General features: G+C 35.4%; 1 protein-coding gene across 1 annotated transcript in view; it reads left to right on the top strand.

Moving 5' to 3' along the window:
* Positions 1–25,312, top strand: part of EFCAB13 (EF-hand calcium binding domain 13) — a 201,090-nt gene that overhangs the window by 10,893 nt on the left and 164,885 nt on the right. Inside the window, exons 4-8 of the mRNA XM_087854723.1 lie at positions 611–693; positions 2,463–2,606; positions 8,518–8,592; positions 12,397–12,540; positions 18,777–18,848. Of these exons, the coding sequence (XP_087710849.1) occupies positions 611–693; positions 2,463–2,606; positions 8,518–8,592; positions 12,397–12,540; positions 18,777–18,848 (518 nt within the window). The remainder of the gene's footprint in view (positions 1–610; positions 694–2,462; positions 2,607–8,517; positions 8,593–12,396; positions 12,541–18,776; positions 18,849–25,312) is intronic.

Below are 25,312 nucleotides of genomic sequence, written 5' to 3'. Positions count from 1 at the left end.
GAAAGACTTAGAATTGAATCCTTATTGACCTCACATGCTAGCTTAGGCTCTTGTACAGTTCACTTTATATCTCTGGGCCTCAGTCTCCACATCTGTACAAGAATCTCATACTAGGTGGACTCATGAGATTTCTTCTAACACTAACATTTTATGATTTCAGTTACTTACGTGTTATGGTATTAGATAAATCATCTTTTCAAAATGTTTTTACTGACAGGTTGTAAAATCTGGGATTCTTTGCTGTTTAAAGATATTCTTGTTTTTCCTTAGCGTAATAAATTTGCTGTGACTTAAATTAAGAGTAGCGAAAATTGGACCACAGCCAAAGGATTGTGGGTCATGGGCACTACTTACTGACCAGGGTAAATTCTGCTCCATAGAGCACCTAAAAGAAGCAAGGTGGAAATTCTGGGATGAAGAATATATAATTCATTATCACTTGGACAGTTCTTTAAGAAAAGTTTTTGTGGAGTAAGGCACTGGAGAATCTCAAGCCATTGATAGGCTTGTTACTGTTTTAATGGAAAAATGGCATAAATATTTTTTTTTGTGTGCGTGTGTGTGTGGTTTGTTTTTGTGCTGCTTTCTAATGTGGCTGTTTCTTTGACAGGAAACGGGAAATGATTTCTAGCCTTTACAAGACAGTATACAATGAAATACCTCAAGGAGACTTACACTCACAAGAATTAAGTGGTAATAATAAGTTCTAGAATTTCTTGAATTAATTTCCTGATTGTGTGCTTTATTAGGAATTGTTTCAGTGGTTAGTATCTCTTTCTTTACTCCTAATGGCATATGATATTAGCTGTATGTAGCCTGTGAGCAAGGCATAAGTAAACTAAACTAAGTATTCATGAATATCTTCTATCGTATTGATGAGATAGGCAAAATATAACATATGTGCTTATTCTAGTTCAGAGTTTTTTGGAAAAAAGTCTGGATATTAATCCAATGAATATATTAGCACTGGAGTCACTGATTTTACTGGGATTTAGTTCTTGGTATTTTAATGTTAAGAATCATAGTACACTTCACTTCTTGACACTGAGTTCTCCCATATCCTGGGCCTCTCCTCTCTATTTATGGAGTCATTTGGCTATTTTTCCTTTTACCTTAATTCCAGTCATCATATTAGGCATTTTTTAAAAAGTAATCTCTATGCCCAATATGGAGCTCAAACTCACAATCTCAAGATCAAGAGTTGCATGCACTAGAAACTAAGCCAGCCAGGCACCCCTATATTAGGCATCTTTTATCCCCCAGTTTTATTGGAATATAATTAAGATGTAGCACAGTATACATTTAAGGTGTGCAGCATAATGACCTGACTTACATACATTGTGAAATGATTACCGCAATAAGTTTAGTTAATATCCATCATCTCATATAGATACAGAAAAAAAGGAAGACATTTTTCTTGTGAGGAGAACTCTTAGGATTGTAAACAACATCCATGGCCTTCCCTTCATTGGAGAAAATGCCTTTTCATGTGACTAATCCCTTCACTCTTGATTTTCTTCCACTCAGTTTTCTTCTACTTCCTCAGGGACTATGTCAATTATTTTTTAAAGATATATTTATTTATTTGAGAGAGAGAGAGAGGGAGTGTGAGCAGGGGGAGGGGCAAAGGAAGAGGGAGAGAGAATCTCAAGCAGACTCCCTGCTGAGCATGGAGCCCATGCAAGGCTGTATCTCACAACCCTGAGATCATGACCTGAGTGGAAACCAAGAGTTGGATGCTTAACCAACTGAGCCACCCAGGTGCCCCAGGACTATGTCAATTTTATACTCTGTTTTTCAAAGAAGCTTCTTCAAAGAGTTGTTTCCCTTAATTGTTTATTTACTTCCCATTTCACTGAAACCTGGTTTCCATCTCCAATACTCTATTAAAACTCCTATTATTAAAGTCATTATTATTTTAACCTTTCTCTGATATTTAACCCTGTCATCTAGCACCTCTTTTTCTGAAAATTATGTGTTATATCTACTGAACTAAATTCAGTTCAGACATTTTTTGAGGATCTATCCTGAATTAGACACTGGCACTTGAAGAATGAAAAATCTTGCCCCCCAAAAGTTGACAGTTTAGTGAGGCATATTAACATGCAAACAGTCACAATACAAAGAGCTTTGGCTGAGATACATACCAAGTGATATGGGAGCATGGAAGAAGGATTTAACGTTCCCAGGTAAAGTTGTGGAAGGCTTTTCTATGTGAATTTTGCATGACTTCCTCACAGTTTCTGAGAGTTCTTTAGGAAGCTTGTAGACTTAGAGGCCATTCACCCTAGACAGACCTAAATAAGTCACAAGATCCATTTTAAAGCAAAGGATTAGAACACAGAGATTTGCTCCTCTTTCTTCTTTTAGTGATTATTGTTGTTTTCCTTGAGAGAGAGTATAACAGGGATAAGGATAATTATTCATTTGAATTAATTAACTGTTTTGGTGTGTGTGTTTAGCACTTCAGAAGGCCTGTAAAATTTTCAGCAAAATTCAAAGTGGTAAGATTTATGTGAATGATCTGCCAACAATCCATCACACCTTGAAGATTTTTATAAGTGATTCAGAAATGCAAAAGGCACTAAAGACTATTGATATTGATGGTAAGTTTTATGTTTTCAATGTAGTTTAAGGTCTACAAACATAGAGATAAGTTATATGTTGGTCAGATTAATTGCAAATCATAGGAAAGCTAAGCTTTATAATATGTTATAAAAACTTTTTTTGCACATTTATGATAATATTAAAAATTGGGCCTCAGGTACATAATTGGATTGTTAATTACTGGATTGGCTTATGACATACTTTCATCAATATTTGGTATTTTTAGACTTTTAATTTTTGCTAATTGCGTGGCATAGGGATGGGATAGGGAAAATTTCTTAAGGCAAAAGTTTTTGAGTATAAAAGAACAGATTAATATGTTTAACCATATTAAAATTAAGAACTTTATTTATCAAAAGACACCTTTAAAGTAAGAAGACAAGTTACAAACTTGGAAATATTTGCAATTCACAGAACTGGCAAAGGATTAGTTCACAGAATGTGTGAAGAACTCATACAAATCAGTAACAATAGAATAAAAAAATGTGTAAGACACATGGGCAAGTATTTCACGTAAAAGAAAATATGTATAGCCAATAATCATATAAAAATATGTTCCATCATAGTAGCCAAGAAAATGCAAATCAGAATCCTAATAATTTCATTTAAAATCACCTAGAAAAGTAATTATTCCTTTGTAGTCAGTGTCCAATACTTTAATCAAAGAAGTAGATAATAGAGAACTGATTACATTTACAGACCATTCCAAGTTTGTTAAGGAGGAGAGACAAGTTTAGAATAAAAATGATATAGATATATTGAAGGGATGGTCAGAAATACAATAAATTCAGTACACATAAATGCAAAGTAATACGCTAAGATTGAAAGCATCAAGCTGCTCAAATATAAGATGTGGATTTATTATTATAAAGATTTGTAGATGGAAAATCCTAGGAGCAGTACAGACCACCAATAGAATGTTACTAAGCAATCTAATAGTATTGAATTGACAAGTTGTAACAGTTGCCATAGTATGTATGTATCCATCTGTCCATCTATTCAAGTCATTCCAACATTTTTTGAGTGTCTACTGTAGACAGCTTTCAGAGGGCATAAAAATAAAATAAATATAAGTCAAGCTTTTAGCAAGGTTAAGAAGCAGCTCTATTTTTTGACATGTTTATCCATATGTTAACTTTCTTGGCAGCTCTGGTTTTTCTGACATGGTAATTTATCCATATGTTGATTTTCTTGATTTTTTTTGAGATTTATATTAAAATAATTATTCAAAGTGGAAATAACTCGATTCTCTGGAAGCGCAGGAGAACGTAAAGAAGAAAATAAAACTGATGTATAATCCCACTACATAAAGCCGAACTTTGGTATTTTTACATATATTTTTCTAGGATTTTTCTAAGCATATGAGTGTGTGTGTGTGTGTGTGTGTAAGTGTGGTATATACACATGCATGAACACATAATTTAAAAAAATACACATGGACTCATATGCATTTTATTGTTACCCTTTACTGTTAACATTTATGTTAGTCAACTTTCCATGTAAATAAGTGTAGATCCACACTGCCTTTTTAAATGGCTGTGAGTTATTCTGTGGGGCAGATCAAAAAACAAAAACAAATTGTTTTGAAAAATAACCTATATAACAAATAATCTATATAAATATAAATTATTTCTTATATATTTACAGTTACAAGCAGTGTTTTCTCTCCCATCAGATAAAAGATAGCTAAAATTGAAATTGCTACTTCAAAGAATGTAAAATTTTTAAGGTTTTTAGGTAATATTGTTATTAGAAATTCAAAGCAATAAAGCTATAGAGCTTTAGGTATTCAAGACGTTAGATGTAGTTTCTTCCAGTTACCTGAATTTACCATTGGGGAAACTGAAGGATAGAAAGATGAAAGTCTACTCCAACCTATTTTATTTTATCATATTTGTTTTTATTTTTTTAAATTCCAGTGTTGCTAGCATATGGTGTTATATTGATTTCAGGTGTACAATATAGGGATTCAACAATTCCATATATTAATCAGTGCTCATCAACATAAGTGTACTCTTAATACCCTTCACCTGTTTCACCCATCCCCCATCCACCTTCCCTCTGGTAACCACCAGTTTATTCTCTTTAGTTAAGGATCTGTTTCTTGGTTTGTCATTTTCTACCCCCCTTTGTTCATTTGTTTTGTTTCTTAAATTCCACATATGAGGGAAATCATATGATATTTGTGTTTCTCTGACTGGCTTATTTCACTTAGCATTATACTCTCTAGCTTCATCCATGTTGTTGTAAATGGCAAGATTTCATTCTTTGTATGGCTGAATAATATTCCATTGTATATATACACCACATCTTCGTCCATTCATCTGTTGATGGATACTTGCGCTGCTTCCGTAATTTGGCTATTGTAAATAATGCTGCAGTAAACATAGGGATGTATATATGCCTTTGCACTAATGTTTTCATATGCTTTGGGTAAATACCCAGTAGTGTGATTACTGGATCATATGGTAGTTCTTTTTTTAACTTTTTGAGGAAACTTCATACTGTTCTCCGCAGTGGCCGCACCAGTTTGCATTCCCAACAATATTGCATGAAGTTTCCTTTATCTCCACAACATTGCCAGTGCTGTTTGTTTCTTGTGTTTTTGAATTTAGCCATTCTGGCAGGTGTGAGATGATATCTCATTGTGGTTTCGATTTGTATTTCCCTGATGATGAGTGATGTTGAACATCTTTTCATGTGTCTGTTGGCCATCTGTATGTCTTCTTTGGAGAAATGTCTGTTCATGACTTCTGCCCATTTTTAAATTGGATTTTTTGTTTTTCTGGTGTTGAGTTGTATAAGTTCTTTATATATTTTGGATACTAAACCTTTATTGGATATATCATTTGCAAATATCTTCTCCCATTCAGTAGGTCATATTTTTAGTTTTGTTGATTCTTTCCTTCACTGTGCCAGCCATCTTTTTATTTTGATGTAGTCCCAATAGTTTATTTTTTGCTTTTGTTTCCCTTCCCTGAGGAAACATATCTAGAAAGATTTTGCTATGCTGATGTCAGAGAAATTATTGCCTGTGCTCTTTGCTAGGATTTTTATGGTTTCAGGTCTCACATTTAAGTTCTTAACCCATTTTGAGTTTATTTTTGTGTATGGTGTAAGAAAGTGGTCCAGTTTCATTCTTTTGCATGTTGCTGTCCAGTTCCAACACCATTTGTTGAAGAGACTTTTTCCTATTGCATATTCTTGTCTCCTTTGTTGAAGATTAACTGACCATATAATTGTGTGTTTATTTCTGGGTTTTCTATTCTGTTCCATATATGTGTGTCTGTTTTTGTGCCAGTACCATGCTGTTTTGATTACTACAGCTTTGTAATATAACTTGAAATCTGAAATTATGATACCTCACATTTTGTTTTTCTTTTTCAAGATCGATTTGGCTATTTGGAGTCATTTGTGGTTCCATACAAAGTTAAGGACTGTTTTTTCTAGTTCTATGAAAAATTCTGTTAATATTTTGATAAGGATTGAATTAAATCTGTAGATTGTTTTGGATATTATGGACATTTTAACAATATTTGTTCTTCTAATCCATGCGCATGGAATGTCTTTCCATTTGTTTGTGTTGTCTTCAAATTCTTCAACCAGTGTTTTATTGTTTTCAGAATACAGGTCTTTTACCTCCTTGGTTAAGTTTATTCTTGGTATTTTATTATTTTTGGTGCAGTTATAAATGGGATTGTTTTCTTATTTTCTCTTTCTGCTGCTTTGTGATTAGTGGCCATTCAACCAATTTTAGGTGACATATGTTAGTTTAAATTTTTGTTCATTAATTTTTACATTGAAAAATGTAGCCCTATTTTTGGGTAAATACCCAGTAGTGTGATTATCTTGAATATCTTGGAATTGGTGAGCCTTTAAAAATTGTGGTCACTCTAATGTATGGTATTATCTCATTGTGGTTTTAACTTGCATTTCCTGAATGATCAAATGATTTTGAACATACTTTCATGTGCTTATTTGCTGTTTATCTTCTGCCTATTAAAAATGTGTTTGTGTTCTTATTATTGCATTTTGAAATATATAATCTGAACATGAGTCCTTTACTGGGTATGTAATTAGTAAATATTTTCTTCTAGTGTATGGCTTGTTTTTTCATTTTTTGAAGAATGACTTTCAAAAAGTATGAAACTTCTGAAGAAGTATTTCTTTTTTGGATTGTGCTTTTGATGTTTTATCTAAAAAGTTTTTGTTTAACCCTGTGTAACATAGAAGTCAGAAAACAAGTCAAAGTAGTTGATTGAAATTTGTGCAGATGTTTCATTGTTTTTTGAAGGAGAAACAACTCTTAAGTTATTATACTGAAAAAGAAGTTTTGAGGCAGACAACTTGACAAACTTTCCAATATTAGAGAAAGTGTTTTTGTGGTTTAGAAATGAGAACAACTAAGCCTTGTCAATTTCTCTGACGGTAGAAGCCTGCAGACCACTGGAGGAACTGAAATGTTCTTTTATAGGTTACTTTGTTCAAATGACATTAAATTGAATTGTGCATTTATAATAATTCTCTTCCAAAATAGATAAACCCTTTCAAAGTTGGCCTCGTTTGCTGAATGGGGAGGGAAATGACTTCATAGTTATTTAACTTGAAGAATCTTGAAAAATTCAGATGTTCCTTGAAACAGAGCTATGCTTGTCTAGAAAATGGGATTTAAGAACCCTGATTCTGTGTTTTGTCACACTTTGTAAATCTGGATTTTCAGCTCTAATTGCTATTAGACGTCATATGACCTATGCATTATCATGCAAAAAAAGTCATAATTTCAACTTCTCATTCAAGCCAATAAAAAATTTCTTACTGAAATTTTCATTTATACAATTTAGATTTATTTTTTTCCTTCTTTTAAGGAATAGGCATTACTTTTTTTTTTTTTTAAGATTTTATTTATTTATTTGACAGAGAGAGAGACAGCCAGCGAGAGAAGGAACACAGGCAGGGGGAGTGGGAGAGGAAGAAGCAGGCTCCCAGCAGAGCAGGGAGCCCTATGCGGGACTTGATCCCAGGACTCTGGGATCATGCCCTGAGCCAAAGGCAGATGCTTATTAACGACTGACCCACCCAGGTGCCCCAGAATAGGCATTACTTTTTGCTTGAGAAATGAGATGATTTGGGGAGGGCATAAGGATTGGTTTAATATTGTGCAATATTTTGTGCATTTGTTTTAATGCATTTTGTATGTATGTGTATGTAATGGGGGGGGAGGAGGAGAGGAGAGAGGGAGATGGAACAATATGAGGCAAAGCTTTCATTAGAATCTCAATTAGATCCACAATCTCCCCCAAAACCACTGGTATAAAGGGCTTTTCTAGAACACAATGAAATCAGTCTTAATCTTTCAAGGTAATGCCATTATGTATGTAAAATTGGCATGTTGCATGATTTTTTTACAAATATAAAAATTAGAGCTTTGAGCAAAGAGCACTGCAGTATCTTTAATTTTTTTTTTTAAGATTTTATTTATTTATTCAACAGAGATAGAGACAGCCAGCGAGAGAGGGAACACAAGCAGGGGGAGTGGGAGAGGAAGAAGCAGGCTCATAGCGGAGGAGCCTGATGTGGGGCTTGATCCCATAACGCCGGGATCACGCCCTGAGCCGAAGGCAGACGCTTGACCGCTGTGCCACCCAGGCGCCCCAGTAACTTTAATTCTAGTCTGTATCATTATTATTGCTGAACACTAATTACTGTATAATTACAATATGCAAATTTTTCTGATAAATTTTCTTTTTACAGTCTATATTTAATGTTAATGTTGACTACTCTTGTGTATAGACTATGGTATTCTAATATCAGTTGATTCTATTCACATTTTTAGTTTGCGTTTTTATCTCATGTTCTTAGTGAGTTTGCTAATGCAGTTTTTTTCCTTCTGTTTTTGAACCATTATTATAGTTAATGGAATGCTGGACTTTTCAGATTTCCTTAAGGCTGTGAATAATGTTTGTTATTTGGTCTCTCAAGATCCAGGTAAAAAAAATGATTCTTCAAATTTATAGAAGGGAATAATTTTGATTGTAACTGATTTTAAGGTGGGGTGGTTATATCAATTTACATTTTTTCCAGAATCTTTTAAGTACTTTTCCCCCCAGTAGTCCAGGTTGAGAAAAATTAGACATGAGTTATTTCATAAAAGGCACTAAAAAATGTGGATCACCTCCATGGTATCCTAATTTTCTTTCTCTAATCTCCATTGGATGCGCACAACTGCTAGATTAATTTTCTTAATGTGATTTTTGTCATGTCATTCTCCTGCTCAAAAATTTAGATGTTCTTCTTCTGATCAAATGAATGTAGTCCAAACTCTTATGCTTGGTGTCCTCTCCTTCTCATAATTTTGCTTGCCATTCCTCCTTTCTCTGTAGAATCTTTTCCAGGCAAGAACCCCATGCTCCAGTTAATCAAAAATCTCTATACATACCAATTTCATTCTTATTTCTATACCTTTGTTCATGTGTTTTTCCTTTTTTTCCCTTTGAAGTCTCTCATCTGTTTTCTTCAATATGTTAACAGTACTCTCTTCACTGCTTATATTTCTCCCAAAAAATTTCAGGTACTGATGGATCTCAATAAATGGCAAAGAAAGTGATTGGAAGAACTATTCATGTTAGTGATGGAAACAGTGCTTCCAAAAGTCTGAGATCTCTAGTGTTCATGACCTAATTTTAATTGTTCCTTGGTTTAAAACAAAACAAAACAAAAACTAAGGAACTGGTTGGAAAAGCCAGTTCCTTGGTTTTTCCATTAGGCAGATCAAGTTCCTATAATCAATCCTTGATATTATATATTTTTGAAGTCAACCTCACTGTATTTTCTTAGAATCAAAAATATATGAATGTGATAGTCTTCATATACCTGGATAAGCAGGCAAAAGGCAAGAAAAATTTTAATGTTAATGTATTCATTAATGTAATAAATGTTATTAAATGCCTACCATATGCAGCAATTAACAATATAGATATAATGCTTGGCTTGGTTTTCTTTTGTTATTCTTTACTTCCTACTTGGCATTTTGATTAACTTCTATAGCCTATTACTTTTTAATAGCCGCATGGTATCTGAAAAATGTAGATATACTATAATTTATTTATATAATCCTTTATTATTGAATATTTAATTGGCTCTAATTATCTTAGTATTATAAACAATTTCACAATGAATATAGCTTTTCTTATTTTTTTGTATTTTATATAGATTTATTTTTGTATTGTATTTACTATTTATATGCATGCCTGTATCTTTATGATGCCTTTGTAAGGCAAAATTAATTGTCAGTTATTAGGTTGAAGAGAACCAGAGGGATCTGAATGTATATGCATTGGGGCATGCCTTCAACACTCAGACAGATAGTTTTCAACTTTTCCTTAACCTTCACTTCCTTCTTATGTGTATCCTCAAGATACGCCAGAGGTGAGAATTCAGGACCTGCTCAGGTTTTCCTGGGTATGGCCCGATCCAAGGGTGTGGCCATCTGGATGCTCAGGAATATGTTCGAACTTTTCAAAGGCCTCAATGGACATCTCCCATATTTTCCTTTTAAGCTTGTTTGCTATCCTATTGTTTGCTCCAACTGTTTTTATTGACTTGGAAATAGGATCATGACATATTTTTGAGTGGAAAGATAGTAGACTACATGTACTATTTTATTTGGGTGAAATATTCACCATCATTGATATGCATAAAGAGACATAGAAGGGTATCCGAGTAGAATATTAATCAAAATGCATCAATTTTTGCACACCCTGGATGGGAATTTTTTTTTTTAAGATTTTATTTATTTATTTGACAGAGAGAGAGAGACAGCCAGCAAGAGAGGGAACACAAGCAGGGGGAGTGGGAGAGGAAGAAGCAGGCTCCCAGAAGAGCCTGATGTGGGGCTCGATCCCATAACGCCGGGATCACGCCCTGAGCCGAAGGCAGACGCTTAACCACTGTGCCACCCAGGCACCCGAGAAATATTTTTTTAAGATTTTAAGTAACCTCTACATCCAATGTGGGGCTCAAACTTACAACCCAGAGATCAAACGTCGAACGCCCTACCACCTGAACCAGCCTTAATGACTGAGCCACCCAGGCGCCCCTGGATGGGAAATTTATGTTGCTTTTATCTTTATTCTTTGTACAGTTGTGGGTTTATTTGACTTTTTAAAATTAGTATGTTATTGGAAGAGCAGCAATGGCATTGAAGAGCAAAGCTTCAGGATCTTTTTGTTGTTGTTTGTTTCAAATTTTATTTAAATTCTAGTTAACATGTAGTGTAATATTGGTTTCAGGAGTGGAATTTAGTGATTCATCACTTACATATAACACCCAGTGCTTGCTCCAACTGTTACCCACCACTTCAGGCAGTCATAATGTTAACTAATTGCCTCTGGTTGTTGTTGATGAGTACTCCCAGGGAAAAGACTCTGCACTGGGCAAGCTTTGAGTCAGGTCAGATAAGGACAGTTTTGCAAATAGAGTCTTTGATGGAACCACCAAACAGGTCTGATAATGACAGTTCTTAGGGACTGGGGCTTTGAAGAAGTTCTAACCTCATTCTTCTCCATTTGGCTGTCAGGCTGCTGTTTTTCATCATGATTGTTGGCTCTCAGTTTTCAAGGTTCCTGGGAAGCTGGGATGATGAAATGGGAATATGGCAAGTTAAAATGCCACAAAGTTCACTGTTACTGAGATTCAGCCACTTTTCTTGAAAAAACACTCTTTGGATTGCTGTAAGCCTTTGATTTATATCCAGAGTTTTGAAAACAGTTGATTCTGACAATTTTTGCCAGTGTTCTTATTGCTTTTATGGAGGAGAGGATTCTCAGAGGTCCTTCCTCAGCCACTTTTGCTCACTTGATCAATAACTACTAGTTGAATGAATGAATAATGCCCAGTTCTTCCTCCCTGTCTGTGCAAATCTAAAACCTTGCGGATCATTTTGCTTGCTATATCCTGAATTCCAAGAAAGTGTGGTCTGACTATAAAGTGATTTGCTCTCTGGAATTGATTATGGGAATTGTGTTTCCTTATCAAATTAAATTAAGGGATGCAGCGGTCTGAGGAGCACTTAAATTCAGCATTAGGACCGGATATCAATCTGTTTAGATTTTAAGGAAGATATTTGTTTAGGGAAGATTCTCTCATTAATATGAATATTTTCTTCTAACTGGGTTCTTTCCAATTCATTTTTGATACTAAGGACTGTTAGCATAAGAAAATGAAGTTTCTATGGAGAAATAGAAGACCTTTTAATAGTGGTTAAACCATTGCTAAACTCTTTGTAATATGATAAAGAATCTAAAGAGTAATTTTGCATCTACTCCATTCTTCTCTCTTTTATACTGTTTTTTTCTAAATTACATTTTTAAGCAATTAATGATGCTCTCAAATTTTGATTTAAGCTGCCTTGCTATTATAGATTATACCACTGGTAAGAAACTATTTTAGTTAAAAGTTTTAACTAAGAGGTGAATATAGTGTAATGAGAGAACCTATACCTTTTAGCACAATGCCCATAGCTTTTAACACAATGCTCAGCATATAAATAGCATTCAGTAAATACCAGCTATTATTGCTAATATCGTATCGGTAGTGATGATAGCAAAAATTATATTTTATACTAAGAATGTGGTCAGAATTGAGCAAATGCGTACTTGCAGGTAAATTTTTAGAAAACCCTATGCCTATGTTATTTTCCCCTGGTAGGTTATTGACACAAAATCAGCTCTTCCAAAAAAAGCTATCGGTTCTTATGGTAAAATAATTTCTTTGTTTATTGTATTTTTGCAGCATTCCAGAATGCCTTGAAGATTTTCTGTAGGATAAAAAGTGGTCGAGTTGCAACTGATGAACTGGCTGCTGTTTTGGATAGCATGGATATCCCTGTAATCCCTGAAACTTTTCAGGAAGTGATAAAACATGCTAGTATAGACAGTGAGTTATTTGAATATATATATATATATATATATATATATATATATATATATATATATATATATATCTATCTTTCTTGGATATTAGTTTTCTTTTTTTTAATATAATAATTTTTTATTATATTATGTTAGTCACCATACAGTACATCCCTGGTTTTTGATGTAAAGTTCGATGATTCATTAGTTGCGTATAACACCCAGTGCACTTTGCCATCGTCATTGCTTACTGGTGTGTATGGTAAGAGATAGTCTAGGAAAATTAAATGGGAATTTCTAAAATTGTTATATTTTGGTATGTTTGGTAAAAATCTAAGAGAAAAATGGATTTATTTTCTCTTCAAACTTACCTCTCTTTTCCAATAGTCATTTCTTGTCTGTGTAGAGATGGTTTCTGTAGTGTCAAGGGCATTTACTTCACAGGTTAGGAGACCTAAATTTTTTGAATTTTTAATTCTTTTAGATAGCTTTGATTACACAATCTTCTTATGTTTTTCAGTTATTCTGCAAAATGTAGATTTCTTTTAAACATTATAAATATATTTAGCAGATATTTTGTATTACATGTTTACATGTCACCAGGGGGTGTCTGATAATAATGGGCTGATAAATGATTGATTCATTGATTACCCATTCATTTAGTCATTTAATATCTACTGTGCTTAGAACTGTGCTAGGTGATACACAGATGAATAGAACACACTTCTTTTTCCAAAGAAGCTCACATTTTAGCGTAGAAGGAGTCAAGTAAAATGAGAATTATAATGTGTAGCAAATACTACTATAGAATATAGATAGGCTGCAAATATATCCTGGAAACACCAGGGAAAGATTATCAGAGGATGTGATATCTGAGCTAAATCTTGAAGGATCAGTAGGGGTTAGTTGGTTGAAGGTGGTAGTGAAGAATGAGAAAGATATTTTAGACTGAGGGGATAGTTTGTGTAAATATGGCAGGAAAATAATCAGACATGACATCCTCTTTAATGGGGTTCCACTAGTTTTTGTCATTTGTTAGTGGTGGCTTTTTAGTAGGCCTTTAGTTGCTGAAATATGGCGTGAAGATAGAACCAGGCTGCATGCTGGGTGTTATACGCAACTAATGAATCATCGAACTTTACATCAAAAACCAGGGATGTACTGTATGGTGACTAACATAACATAATAAAAGATTATTATATAAAAAGAAAAGAACCAGGCTGCATGGATTTTTTTTTTTTTTTGAGAGGGAGAGGAGTGTGAGAAGCAGAGACTGTTAAGCAGACTCCACACCCAGCGCAGAGCCTGATGTGGGGCTCAGTCTCACAACCCTGAAATCATGACCTGAGTCAAAATCGAGAGTTGGTTGCTTAACTCACTGAGCCACCCAGGCACCCCATGCTGCATGGACTTTACTAAGTAGTCATTTATGATGGGTTCTGGGTTGGTAGACCTAAGTAGAGGGATGTTCCAAGGCATGAAGATGTCCATAAAATAGGGATTTTAAAGATTAATCTCAAGTCATATTATTAAATAGTCTTTAGGGCATGCTTTAGCAGAAGCAACAGAAAGCATACATGAGATCACTGCAGCACCTTCTTCTTTTTTTTTTTTTTACCTAGGGAATTCTGGTCTGGACTTCCAGGACTTCTACTTTATTTGGGGAGCTAAACTGAAAAATTATGCTAATTTTGTAGGATTGTTGTAAGAATTAAATATAAATGTGTATTACTGTGTTTGGCACCTAGAACAGTCTCAAGAAACGTGAAGCAGAAACCTCGGAATTATCCTTGACAACTCTGTTTTCTTTGTTCTCCTCATGCAATCATTATGAATTGATATTATTTTAAACTCCTAGATATTTCTTAAGTCTTTCTATTTTCCAACATTACTACCTTAGTCCAAGTTACCATAATCTTTCTTTAGGACCACCAGTGTTCATCCTAACAAGTCCACCCATATCTCGTCTTTCCCCCTTTACACTATAGCCAGAATAATCTTTTCAAAACACACATCTCATCATGTTACCTCCTTGCATAAAATCTAAAAATACTTCTTGGGATGAAGAACACTTTAATGTGGCCTTTATCGTAGGTCTCCAGCTTTATTGCAGATCACGTTCTGCTTTGCTTTCTGTGCCTTCACAGAGTTTCAGTTGTATACCGTCCCTCCTCCTGCCATAGCTTTTGCATATGTTCTTTTCTTTCCCTGGAACATTCCGCTCCTCGTAGTTAATTCTTGGTTATACTTTAGATTTAAATTCAACTCTATAGGAATGTTTCCATGACTTCTCTCACTAGGTCAAATTCTCATATTATACACTCTCGCAGTACTAACCACAGTTGCAATTTTTATTTCTTATTTTTTTATTAAGATCTGTATCTCAAATAAGACTAAGCACCAGGAAAGCAGATATCATGTCTACTTTTGCTCAATATTGTATCCTCAGTACCTACTAGTACAGTGCTTATGGTGCATATTAACTGCTCAACAAATAAATATAAATGAGTTAGTAAGTCTCACCTTTTACTCCCATCTCCTCCAACCAGGGAGAACAAGATTTCTTCACTTTGTAATTTTGATAAGCTAGTTGTGCCTAAGGTAAAATTCCTCATAGGGAAGGTCCTTGTCTTTTGACTAGGAAAATTGTTTTAATAGGTTTGTTTGATTATGGAAGTTAAAGCCTATTGAGAGACACCTAGTTTGAACAAAACGATAAGGTAAAGTACTCTATATAAGAAAACAACAGGAACTTAGAATACAACAGTGGCTAATTGGCAGCTGGAGGAAGAGGATTGAGGGAAACTAAGGGTGGATTGGGGGTCCTGCAATCAGTAGAGAGTAGCTATAGGACAATAGTATGTAGTTGCTTGTTGTACTATAAAGAACTCCTGTACTCCCATTAAGTGCAAGTTATCTAATAAAAGTTGGTTATATACAATAGCCTTGTGTTAGTAGTGTTGGTGGGTGCATTTAAAGGAGAAAGGTCTATAGGTTCTATGTTAGGTAGGCTTGAGGTGGAGAGATTACAGCACCTATAGAATGTGATAATGTGAGTGAGACTGAGAGTTCAGGGGAATAGAAAAAACAAAAAATCAATTGCAAGAGTATAAAACACTCAGGAATCCTCAAATTTTGGAGGGAGTATTGATTTATGTTCATGTAGTGTATGGTCTGGGGTCTGAACTGTTTTACTTAAATATTAAAGGAAAGGAAAACCCCAGAATGCCAGAAGTCTTGGGTTACCTAGGTAGGAGATGTGGATTCTTCTATAACAGAATTTTGAAATAAGGGGTGATTATAACTAGTAGAAGGCATAGCACCCTGTTATAGGTACTGTTTTAACATCTTGTTTTTGAATTTGGTTTGGTTTTTTTGAGTAATAATGATACGTGGAGAATACGTTCATCTTTATGAGTATTCACAATTGAAGAGGAAAGAATTATGCCATTGGAATTTGCAAGGAAGTCCAACAAGCATTTGCTTCATTAAGATATGGCAAGAGAAATATGGGAAATAGCTTGAGGACTGTCTGGGAGTGTCAGGTAGTTTGGTTTCTGAAATAGGATATTGGTGCGGTAGTTTTTTCTCTCATGATTAGTAATCTGATAATTGAACTGGGTGAAAAGTAATGACTAGCATAATTTTTGATAGAGGAGGTTTTGATATTGCAGAGCTATTGTGAAGATTATGGAAATGTAGTATTAATAGTCACTTAACACCTTCAAAGTAGTGTTGCCCTGAATATGACCTTGATGATTAGGATAATTTTTTCACACTAGGTATTTATATTTTCCTGGTTGAATTTCCTCCAGAAGTACATATATAAGAGTGGGAGGCTGTTTTGAACTTCCCCTGTGAAATAAATGGTGCCTGTAACTATACTGATTGCCTCAGTCTCAACCAGGAATTATTCATAAGGTTTTGATAAGCCAGATAGGGGCCAAAATAGTGATTTCAGATTCTGTAATGCTTATTTGGCTCCCAGGGACTATTTAAATAGATAATATTTGTTTGGGAGGCTTGTGATAGGTATCTGTTATTGTATAGCAAGGAATAAATTTTGAGCAAGAGCTAGTGAATCTATAAATAGTTGGCTACTGCATTCTCACTGGTCAATGTTGGACCTCTTTCCAGTGAAGGGAGTTTTTTAAGTGGAGAGCTGATATAAACAATATGGCCTTCTCCATTGGTTTAATTTATGTATGGTCCAACAGAATACTTTTCATTGATTGAATTCAAGAGTTTGAGGACTGAAGCCTAAGCTGTGATATGAGAACTTAGGACATGGACTCAATCTACAATAAGTGCCAGAAGTTCCCTGGGGAGTCTAAGGGGGGAGTGTTAGAACCATAATCAAGACAGGACTGGAGGAGATAATGCTAAGCGAAATAAGTCAAGCAGAGAAAGACAATTACCATATGATTTCTCTCATCTATGGAACACAAGAACTAGGAAGATCGGTAGGGGAAGAAAGGGATAAAGAAAGGGGGGGTAATCAGAAGGGGGAATGAAGCATGAGAGACTGTGGACTCTGGGAAACAAACTGAGGGCTTCAGAGGGGAGGAGTGTGGGGGAATGAGATAGGCTGGTGATGGATACTAAGGAGGGCATGTATTGCATGGTGCACTGGGTGTTATACGCAAGTAATGAATCATGGAACTTTACATCAAAAACTAGGGATGTACTGTGTGGTGACTAACATAATATAATAAAAATTATTATTAAAAAAATAAAAATAAAAGCACCTGGGGGTTAGGGCGCCTGGATGGTGCAGTTGGTTGGGCAACCAATTCTTAGTTTTGGCTCAGGTGGTGATCTCCGGGTGGTAAGATCGAGGCCCGAGTTGGGCTCTGCACTCAGTGTGGAGTCTGCTCAGGACTCTCTCTCCCTCTGGCCCACCCCCACTAAAAAGAAATAAATCTTAAAAAAAAAAAAAAAGTGGGGCGCCTGGGTGGCTCAGTCGTTAAGCGTCTGCCTTTGGCTCAAGGCGTGATCCCAGCGTCCTGGGATCGAGCCCCACGTCAGGCTCCTCCGCTGGCAGCCTGCTTCTTCCTCTCCCGCTCCCACTGCCTGTGTTCCCTGTCTCACTGGCTGTCTCTGTCAAATAAATAAATAAAATCTTAAAAAAAAAGTGAATGAGGTTAAATACCAAGGAAATTGAAAAAAAAAAAAAAAGCCAGAATATAAGAAGCAGTTCCTAATCAGAAGACAACTTAGCATCAACTGGTCTAGCACTTCTTTGATTGGGTCAAATACTTACCTTGCTTTGCAGTAATTTAAAGGCCTGCATCTGATATAGCTTACCAATTTTCAAGAATCAGAATGAACCAAACTTACCCAACACCAAAATCATATTGTGTGTAATTCTTCTTTGACTCAGAAGGCACATTAAAAGCTTGCATCTTTTTTTCGGGGGTCTTCGCTTATGCATATAATTGAGTAGTTGATTTCTTATGCGTAGACTGAAGGATAAACCTAGTATTTTTATAGGTAGATAAGTCAACTCCTGGTCTTTTTCACCTTGGTGTCAAGCAAAGTCAAACATTTGGAGGCAAGAACTATTGGGAAAAGCATTTTCCATCTCTGTGCACAATTGGAATGACATTATTTAAGGTTACTGCCTCTGAACCCATCCTCTGTCATGCAGTGCCCAAGAAGGAAAATGGTCTTAGACAGAGGCAAGGGCAAGAATGGTAGGAAGTTATAATTAGAGTGCTGGGCACAAATAAAGTGCTAAGTAAATGGTTTTCTGCTATTCACAATGTAGACATTGCATTATTCTTTACAGCCTTCAGTATATTTTATTCATTCAAAAATAATTTTTAAGTGCTAGGAAGTAGATACTTTGCTGGGCATTGGGGAAACAAATGACACATTCTCTGCTCTAGAAGAGCTCATGATTTGGTGAGGAAGATAAGAGTTAAAACTTGAAATTCTACCTATGGTAAACTCTAAAAAAAAACTGTTTATTAAAATATTATCCCGATTACCTAGCTTTGGGGCTTAAAATGTGACCAATTTCTTTTGATAAGAAACTCTTTTATTAAGGAGAAGAGAAAATAATGGTCTTAGTCTTATGTTTCAGTGTATACTGGGTTATTAATTCACAATTCCAGATATTATTCAAAACCTATAATAGCTGGCCCTCCACTCTTCCTTCCACTCATCTCTGTGTTGTTTTCATATTAGAATAGGATGGAAGTAATATTTGTGTTCAAAAAAGAAATACAGTATTTGAACTTATCCTTTCTATTACAGGTAACCACAGGGTGGATATTAGAGATATTATATTTACTTTGGATGAACTACAGCACCAGTGTGAGGATTTTTGTAAGTGAGCTCTTGTTGCTATAACAAGTTTGCTTATACATAAATTGTCTTTAGGAGCCCCTGGGTGGCTTAATCGGTTAAGCATCTGCCTTCAACTCAGGTCATGATCTCAGGGTCCTGGAATTGAGCCCTGCATTAGGCTTCCTGCTTAGGGGGGAGCCTGCTTCTCCCTCTCCCTCTGCCTGCCACTCCCCCTGCTTGTGTGTTCACGTGCACTCTCTCTCTCTCTGTCAAAAAAATAAATCTTTAAAAATAAATAAATAATCTTTAAATTAAACCCAATTTATAGGTTTTTATCATATGAGTTTTAAAAGCCTTCTCTGAAACCACTGCTCTAACTCTTAAATTAGGGAGATAAAAGTTTAATACTCTAAATATACCTAATTAAAATAGGTTATATAACTATCTCATAATTTTCTACTTTTATCTTTCCCTTAATATTTTACAACACAAAGTAAACTTAAAATAGTAACACTGGAAAAAGATATTTAATTTGCAAATTGTGGGTCATTCTGACATCCTGCATTGACAGTTAAACATTTTTAGTATATTCTTCACTTTCATTCATGATTTAGTTCAGTTTTTCTTTATTAAGTATGTTTTTTTATCTCTTCCAGTTGCACATCATGTCATTCCTTGTTCTATCTCTAATTTATCCAAATATCCTTTGATCAAGATTATCTATGTGTATAATTTTAAGAATTAGACAGTTCTAATAAACTTACTGCAAATAAAGCAGCCTCTTGCCTGATCCTTTCCTCAGCTTCTCCAGTGGCAAACATTTTAAATGTTTTAGATGATTACTTAACTTATCATGACTATAAATAACATGTTTGTGTTCTTGCTTGTTGATTTTTAAAATTTGGGGTAGACATAGTAAACTTCCTAATATGAAAAATAAGGATTTAGCTCTGTTTTATCTTCCCTGTCCCACCACATCCACTTACTCTTCCCATACCTATCCATACTCCCAATATAGTTACATGGTAATTTGATTAAGTTTTAATTCAGTATTTATGGTAATATGTTCATGTAAACACTATTTATAACTGAGCTATATAGTAAGTATCTTATGGTTACTTTCTTTTTCTCTGCCAATTTTTCCCTCTTTGAATTAATAACTGTCTTATTTATTTGCTTGATTTTAAATATTTATTTATTTACTTATTTATTTTGAGAGGGAGATGAGGGGGAGGGGCAGAGGGAGAGAGAGAGAGAGAGAGAGAGAGAGAATCCTAAGCAGGCTGTACACCCAGCATGGAGCCCAACATGGGGCTTGATCTCATGACCCTGAGATCATGACATGAGCCGAAATCAAGAGTCCAACAAACATTTAACTGACTGAGTCACCCAGGCACTCCTATTTGCTTGATTTTTTAAAAACGTATATTTTTTACTGATTGAACCCTGAATTCTGCCAACTGTCTAAATATCCTCTCCATAAGTTTACATGCACCAGGTATCCTATTAGTTTTGTCTTCTTGAAGAAATATTCCTTAGAGTATTCTGATGTTCTTCAGTGTGGATTTGTTTCCTTCTACATCTTGTGTGCAGCTGTCATCCTGGGATCTTTCTTCATTAACATTCTGGAGACTTTCAGTTCTCCTGTATCAGAATCTGTCTTCACATTTGATTGATAGTTTGGCTGGGTATAGAATTCTAGATTGTAAATAATTTTCTGAATTTTCTAATTTTCAGTATTGCTGTTGATGTCCAAAATTTTCTGATTCCTGACTCTTTGTATGAAACTGATTTTTGTTTTTGCAGGCTTATAGGATATTTTCGTTGTATCTAGTGTTGTGAAATTTCACTTATTTCACCTTGAAATAAGTTTCTTTGCTGTGATTGTGTTGGATATGGTGTCCTCTGATTCTGGGAAATTAAAACAATTTGTTAACAATTTCTTTCCTCTAGTTTTCTGTTCTCTGTGGAACTCTTATTATTTGGATAGTTGACATTCTGGATTGATTCCCCCCCCCCTTTTTTTTTTTAACATTTTCTCTTGTCTCTTTGTTGTGCTTTCTGGGAGATTGCCTTAAATTTATCTTCCAATGCTTCTATTCAGTTTTTCACTTGTAGTTCTAAAATTTCCAATAATTTCTCTCTTCTCAGATTTTAGAATGGTGAGCTAAAGTTGTTTGGAAGCTCTGAGACTGAGGGTGGAACTAGCTGACTATGAGCTGTAGGATAGTGGTTCTTAACCAGAGGTGATTTGGGGCTTTTTTTTTTCCTCCTTCCTCCCTCCTCCAGGAACATGTGGCAGCATCTGGAGACATTTCTGGTTATCACAATCTGTGTTACTGTCATCAGGTGATTAGAGGCCAGGGGTGCTTCTAAATATCCTACAGTACACAGGACAGCCCCCCTCAATGAAGAATTACCCATCTCCAAATGCTAGTATTGCTGAGGTTGAGAAACCCTGTTATAGGGTAATCAGGCTGGGTTCTTTGCATAGAAAACCCCGGGTATCACTATCTTAAGGATATTTTTCCTTTTGATGATCGGGATGTTCAAATAAATTTCTCATATCCTTCCTGGAAGTATAGCCTTGCTTACTAAAGTTCCAGGTATTAAATGAGACAAAAGACTGGAGTTCCCATTTTTCAGTATAACTCCCCCCTGCTATTTTTCCGTACAATACTCCTACCCTCTATTGTGTGTACTTTTCCATAATTCCAGAGACCCTGTGTTTAACCCTCTCTGATAAATTGTCAGTCTCCTGCTGGAGTGGGAGAAAATCACCATCTGGCTGTGTGAAGGGAATCTAGGTATCAAACTACTACTTAAATGACTTTTAACCAATTCTTTATTTTTAGCTTCACTCTTACTCTCACTTTTAGAAGTATCTAAATGCTACTAACTTACGAGCATTTGGAGGTTTTGTGTTATGAACTGGGTTGCTTCTTGTCTTTACCCATTATGCTTTATGATTCAGCCTTTTCAGGTCTACTGAGTTCATCAACATCCCAGCTTCCAAAATTTAATTGCAGTTGTTTCTTTACCTGTTCTTTTTATTACTATGGATTTATGATGTTTTAATAATTCTTTTAGTTTTAATGGGGTTTTTGAAGGCTATTCAATTTGCTGTCATTACCTGAAAGTTTCAAAGTTTATTTTGAATTCTAATTTTGACTTTGGTTTAGAAGTTTTTTCATTAATTTTTCTTTTCTTACATAGATAGTGCTAATAATCACTTACCCACTCCCGTGCATGATTCTAATAATTTATGTTATTCATTTCTTCTGTATCTTTGCTAATTTTTACTAGTTCTATTCTGGAGAAAGGAATATTGTCTCCAAATATAATTGTGGATTTGTCTGTTTCTCCTTTCAGTTTTGTCAGGTTTTGTTTCATGCATTTTGAAGCTCTGTTCCTAGGTGAACTCACATTTAGGTTAGCTGTATCTTCTTCTTTTTAAGATTTATTAATTTATTTGAGAGAGAGAGAGAGAAAGAACATGTTGGGGTAAGGAGCAGAAGGAGGAGGAGAGAGAAACTCAAGCAGACTCCACACTGAGCATAGAGCCCCATGCCAGGGCTCAGTCCTGTAACCCTGAGATCATGACCTGAGCTGAAACCAAGAGTTGGATGCTTAACTGATTGTGCCACCAAGGTGCCCCAGGATAGTTTTCTCTTCTTTGTCAATTGACTCTTTTATCATTATGTAGTATGTATGTAATCATTGGTAATTTTCTTTTCTCAGAAGCTGACCTGTTCTGATTCTAATATAACCCAGTTTTCTTTTGATTAGTGCTTACATGGTATATATTTTCCATCCTTTTACTTTTAACCTTCCTATATCACATATTTGAAGTTTTTGTAAACCACATTGAGTTGGGTGATATTTTTGTATTTATTTTAATAATCTCTATTTTAATTGCAGTGTTTTATTCATTTTTTCAATGTTATTTTTAAATTTAAATTCAATTAATTGACATATAGCACATTATTAGCTTCAGAGGTAGAGTTCAGTGATTCATCAGTCTTATGTAACACCTGGTGCTCATTACATCATGGGCCCTCCTTAATGTCCATCACCCAGTTACCCCATGCACCTACCTCCCTTACCTCCAGCAACCTTCAGTTGGTTTCCTATGGTTAAGAGTCTCTTATGGTTTGTCTCCCTCTCTGATTTTGTCTTGTTTTATTTTTTCCTCCCTTCCCCAACAATCCTCTATTTTGTTTCTTAAATTCCACGTATGAGTGAGATCATATGATAATTGTCTTTCTCTGATTAACTTATTTCGCTCAGCGCAATACCCTATAGTTCCATCCACGTTGTTGCAAATGGTAAGCTCTCATTCCTTTTGATGGCTGAGTGGTATTCCCTTGTTTGTGTATATATATATATATATATATATATATATATATATATACACACACACACATACACCAGATCTTCTTTATCCATTCATTTGCCAGTTGACATCTGGGCTCTTTCCATAGTTTGGCTATTATAGAATTGCTGCTATAAACATTGGGGTGCACAAGCCCCTTCAGATCACTACATTTGTGTCTTTGGGGTAAATACCTAGTACTTCAGTTGCTGGGTTGTACAGTAGTTCTATCTTCAACTTTTTGAGGAACCTCCATACTGTTTTCCAGAGTGGCTGCACCAGCTTGCATTACCACCAACAGTGTAAGAGGGTTCCTCTTTCTCTGCATCCTTACCAACATTTGTTGTTTCCTGAGTTGCTAATTTTAGCCATTCTGACTGGCATGAGGTGGTATCTCATTATGGTTTTGATTTGTATTTCCCTGATGCTAAGTGATGTTAAGTGCTTTTTCATGCGTCTCTTGGCCATTTGGATGTCTTCTTTGGAGAAGTGTCTGTTCATGTCTTCTGCCCGTTTATTGATTGGATTATTTGTTCTTGGATGTTGAGTTTGATAAGTTCTTTATAGATTTTGCATACTAGCCTTTTATCTGGTATGTCATTTGCAAATATCGTCTCCCATTCTGTCGGTTGTCTTTTGGTTTTGTTGACTGTTTCCTTTGCTTTGCAAAAGCTTTTTATCTTGGTAAAGTCCCAGTAGTTCATTTTTGCCTTTGTTTCCCTTGCCTTTTGAAATATGTCTAGCAAGAAGTTGCTGTGGCCAAGGTCGAAGAGGTTGCTGCCTGTGTTCTTCTCTAGGATTTTGATGGATTCCTGTCTCACATTTAGGTCTTTCATCCATTTTGAGTCTATTTTTGTGTATGATATAAGAAAATGGTCTAGTTTCTTTCTTCTGCATGTGGCTGTCCAATTTTCCCAACACCATATACTTTCCTGAGCTCCCCCTCTTCACAATTTCCTTGGTGCTTTGTAGTCTCCTAGAGCTCCTTTAAATAGTGTTGGATTTGGTTCTGATGCAGTTGAATTACTTGGAATCAGTTGGGTCCTTTTGAAGCTTGCTTTTTAAAGCTTTTTAATGATGACCTCAGAGCAGCTTTTATGCTAATTTAGCTCTACTACTAAGGCAGCATTCTTCAGATGAGTCTACTGGATGCCCCATGTATTATGAGATCTTTCTCCTCTGGCTAATGGGATCACAAATCATCCTCAATTCTCAGTGAGCTACGGAATTGTTCTACCTACAATTTTCTGGTAATTCTCTCCTTGTCCGTGGGTAATATCTTCTCACATATATGCAGATTAATACTCAGCCAAAAAGTTATTGCTAATCTCCAAAACTCAGGGGCGCCTGGGTGGCTCAGTCGTTAATGTCTGCCTTCGGCTCAGGGCATGATCCCAGGGTTCTGGGACTGAGCCCCACATCGGGCTCCATGCTCTTCTGGGAGCCTGCATCTTCCTCTCCCACTCCCCCTGCTTGTGTTCTCTCCCTCACTGGCTGTCTCTCTCTCTGTCAAATAAATAAATAAAATCTTCAAAAAAAAAATCTAAAACTCAGCAGTTCTCTCTTCTTTGGCACTCTACTTCCATATTCTAGATTCTTTGGCCTTCCTCTTATCTCTGTTTCCTCTACTCATTCAGACCAGCAGGCTCTGTTCAGGTTCTACTTTCCTATGCTGTGGCATGGAAACTACATCCAGACAGTAAGCTGGTGCAGTTGTAGGGTTTCCAGCTTGTTTGTTTCCCTTCTTTAGGGGATTACTTAGTCCTATGCTGCCTATTGTCCAATCCCTGAAAACTTTTTTTCCCCCACATAAATTGTCCAATTTTTTAGTTATTTAAGGCTTGAGGGTAAAGTTGGTCCCTATTGCAATGTCTTAGCCCAAAGCAGAATTGTCAAAGATTTTATTTTTTTACCCATTCACTAGCCTATTTCTTTTTGATAGAACCTAGAGATCCATGTCACCATCTTTAAAGATTTCCAAACTTTTTACACCTAAAACTAATACAGTGTTATATGTCAACTTAAAAAAAATGAATTAAAAAAAGATTTCCAGACATTTAAAATCCAAATATTTTCCTTAACTTGTTCATTTTAACACACACTAAACTAAGAAACTTTCTGTTTTCTC

Source organism: Ursus americanus, chromosome 23 (assembly GCF_024610735.1).
Source record: "Ursus americanus isolate L20-20 chromosome 23, mUrsAme1.1.p, whole genome shotgun sequence".
Lineage (NCBI taxonomy): Eukaryota > Metazoa > Chordata > Mammalia > Carnivora > Ursidae > Ursus > Ursus americanus.
The sequence above is the reverse complement of the archived record's forward strand: the minus strand, read 5'-3'. Positions and strand labels throughout refer to the sequence as shown.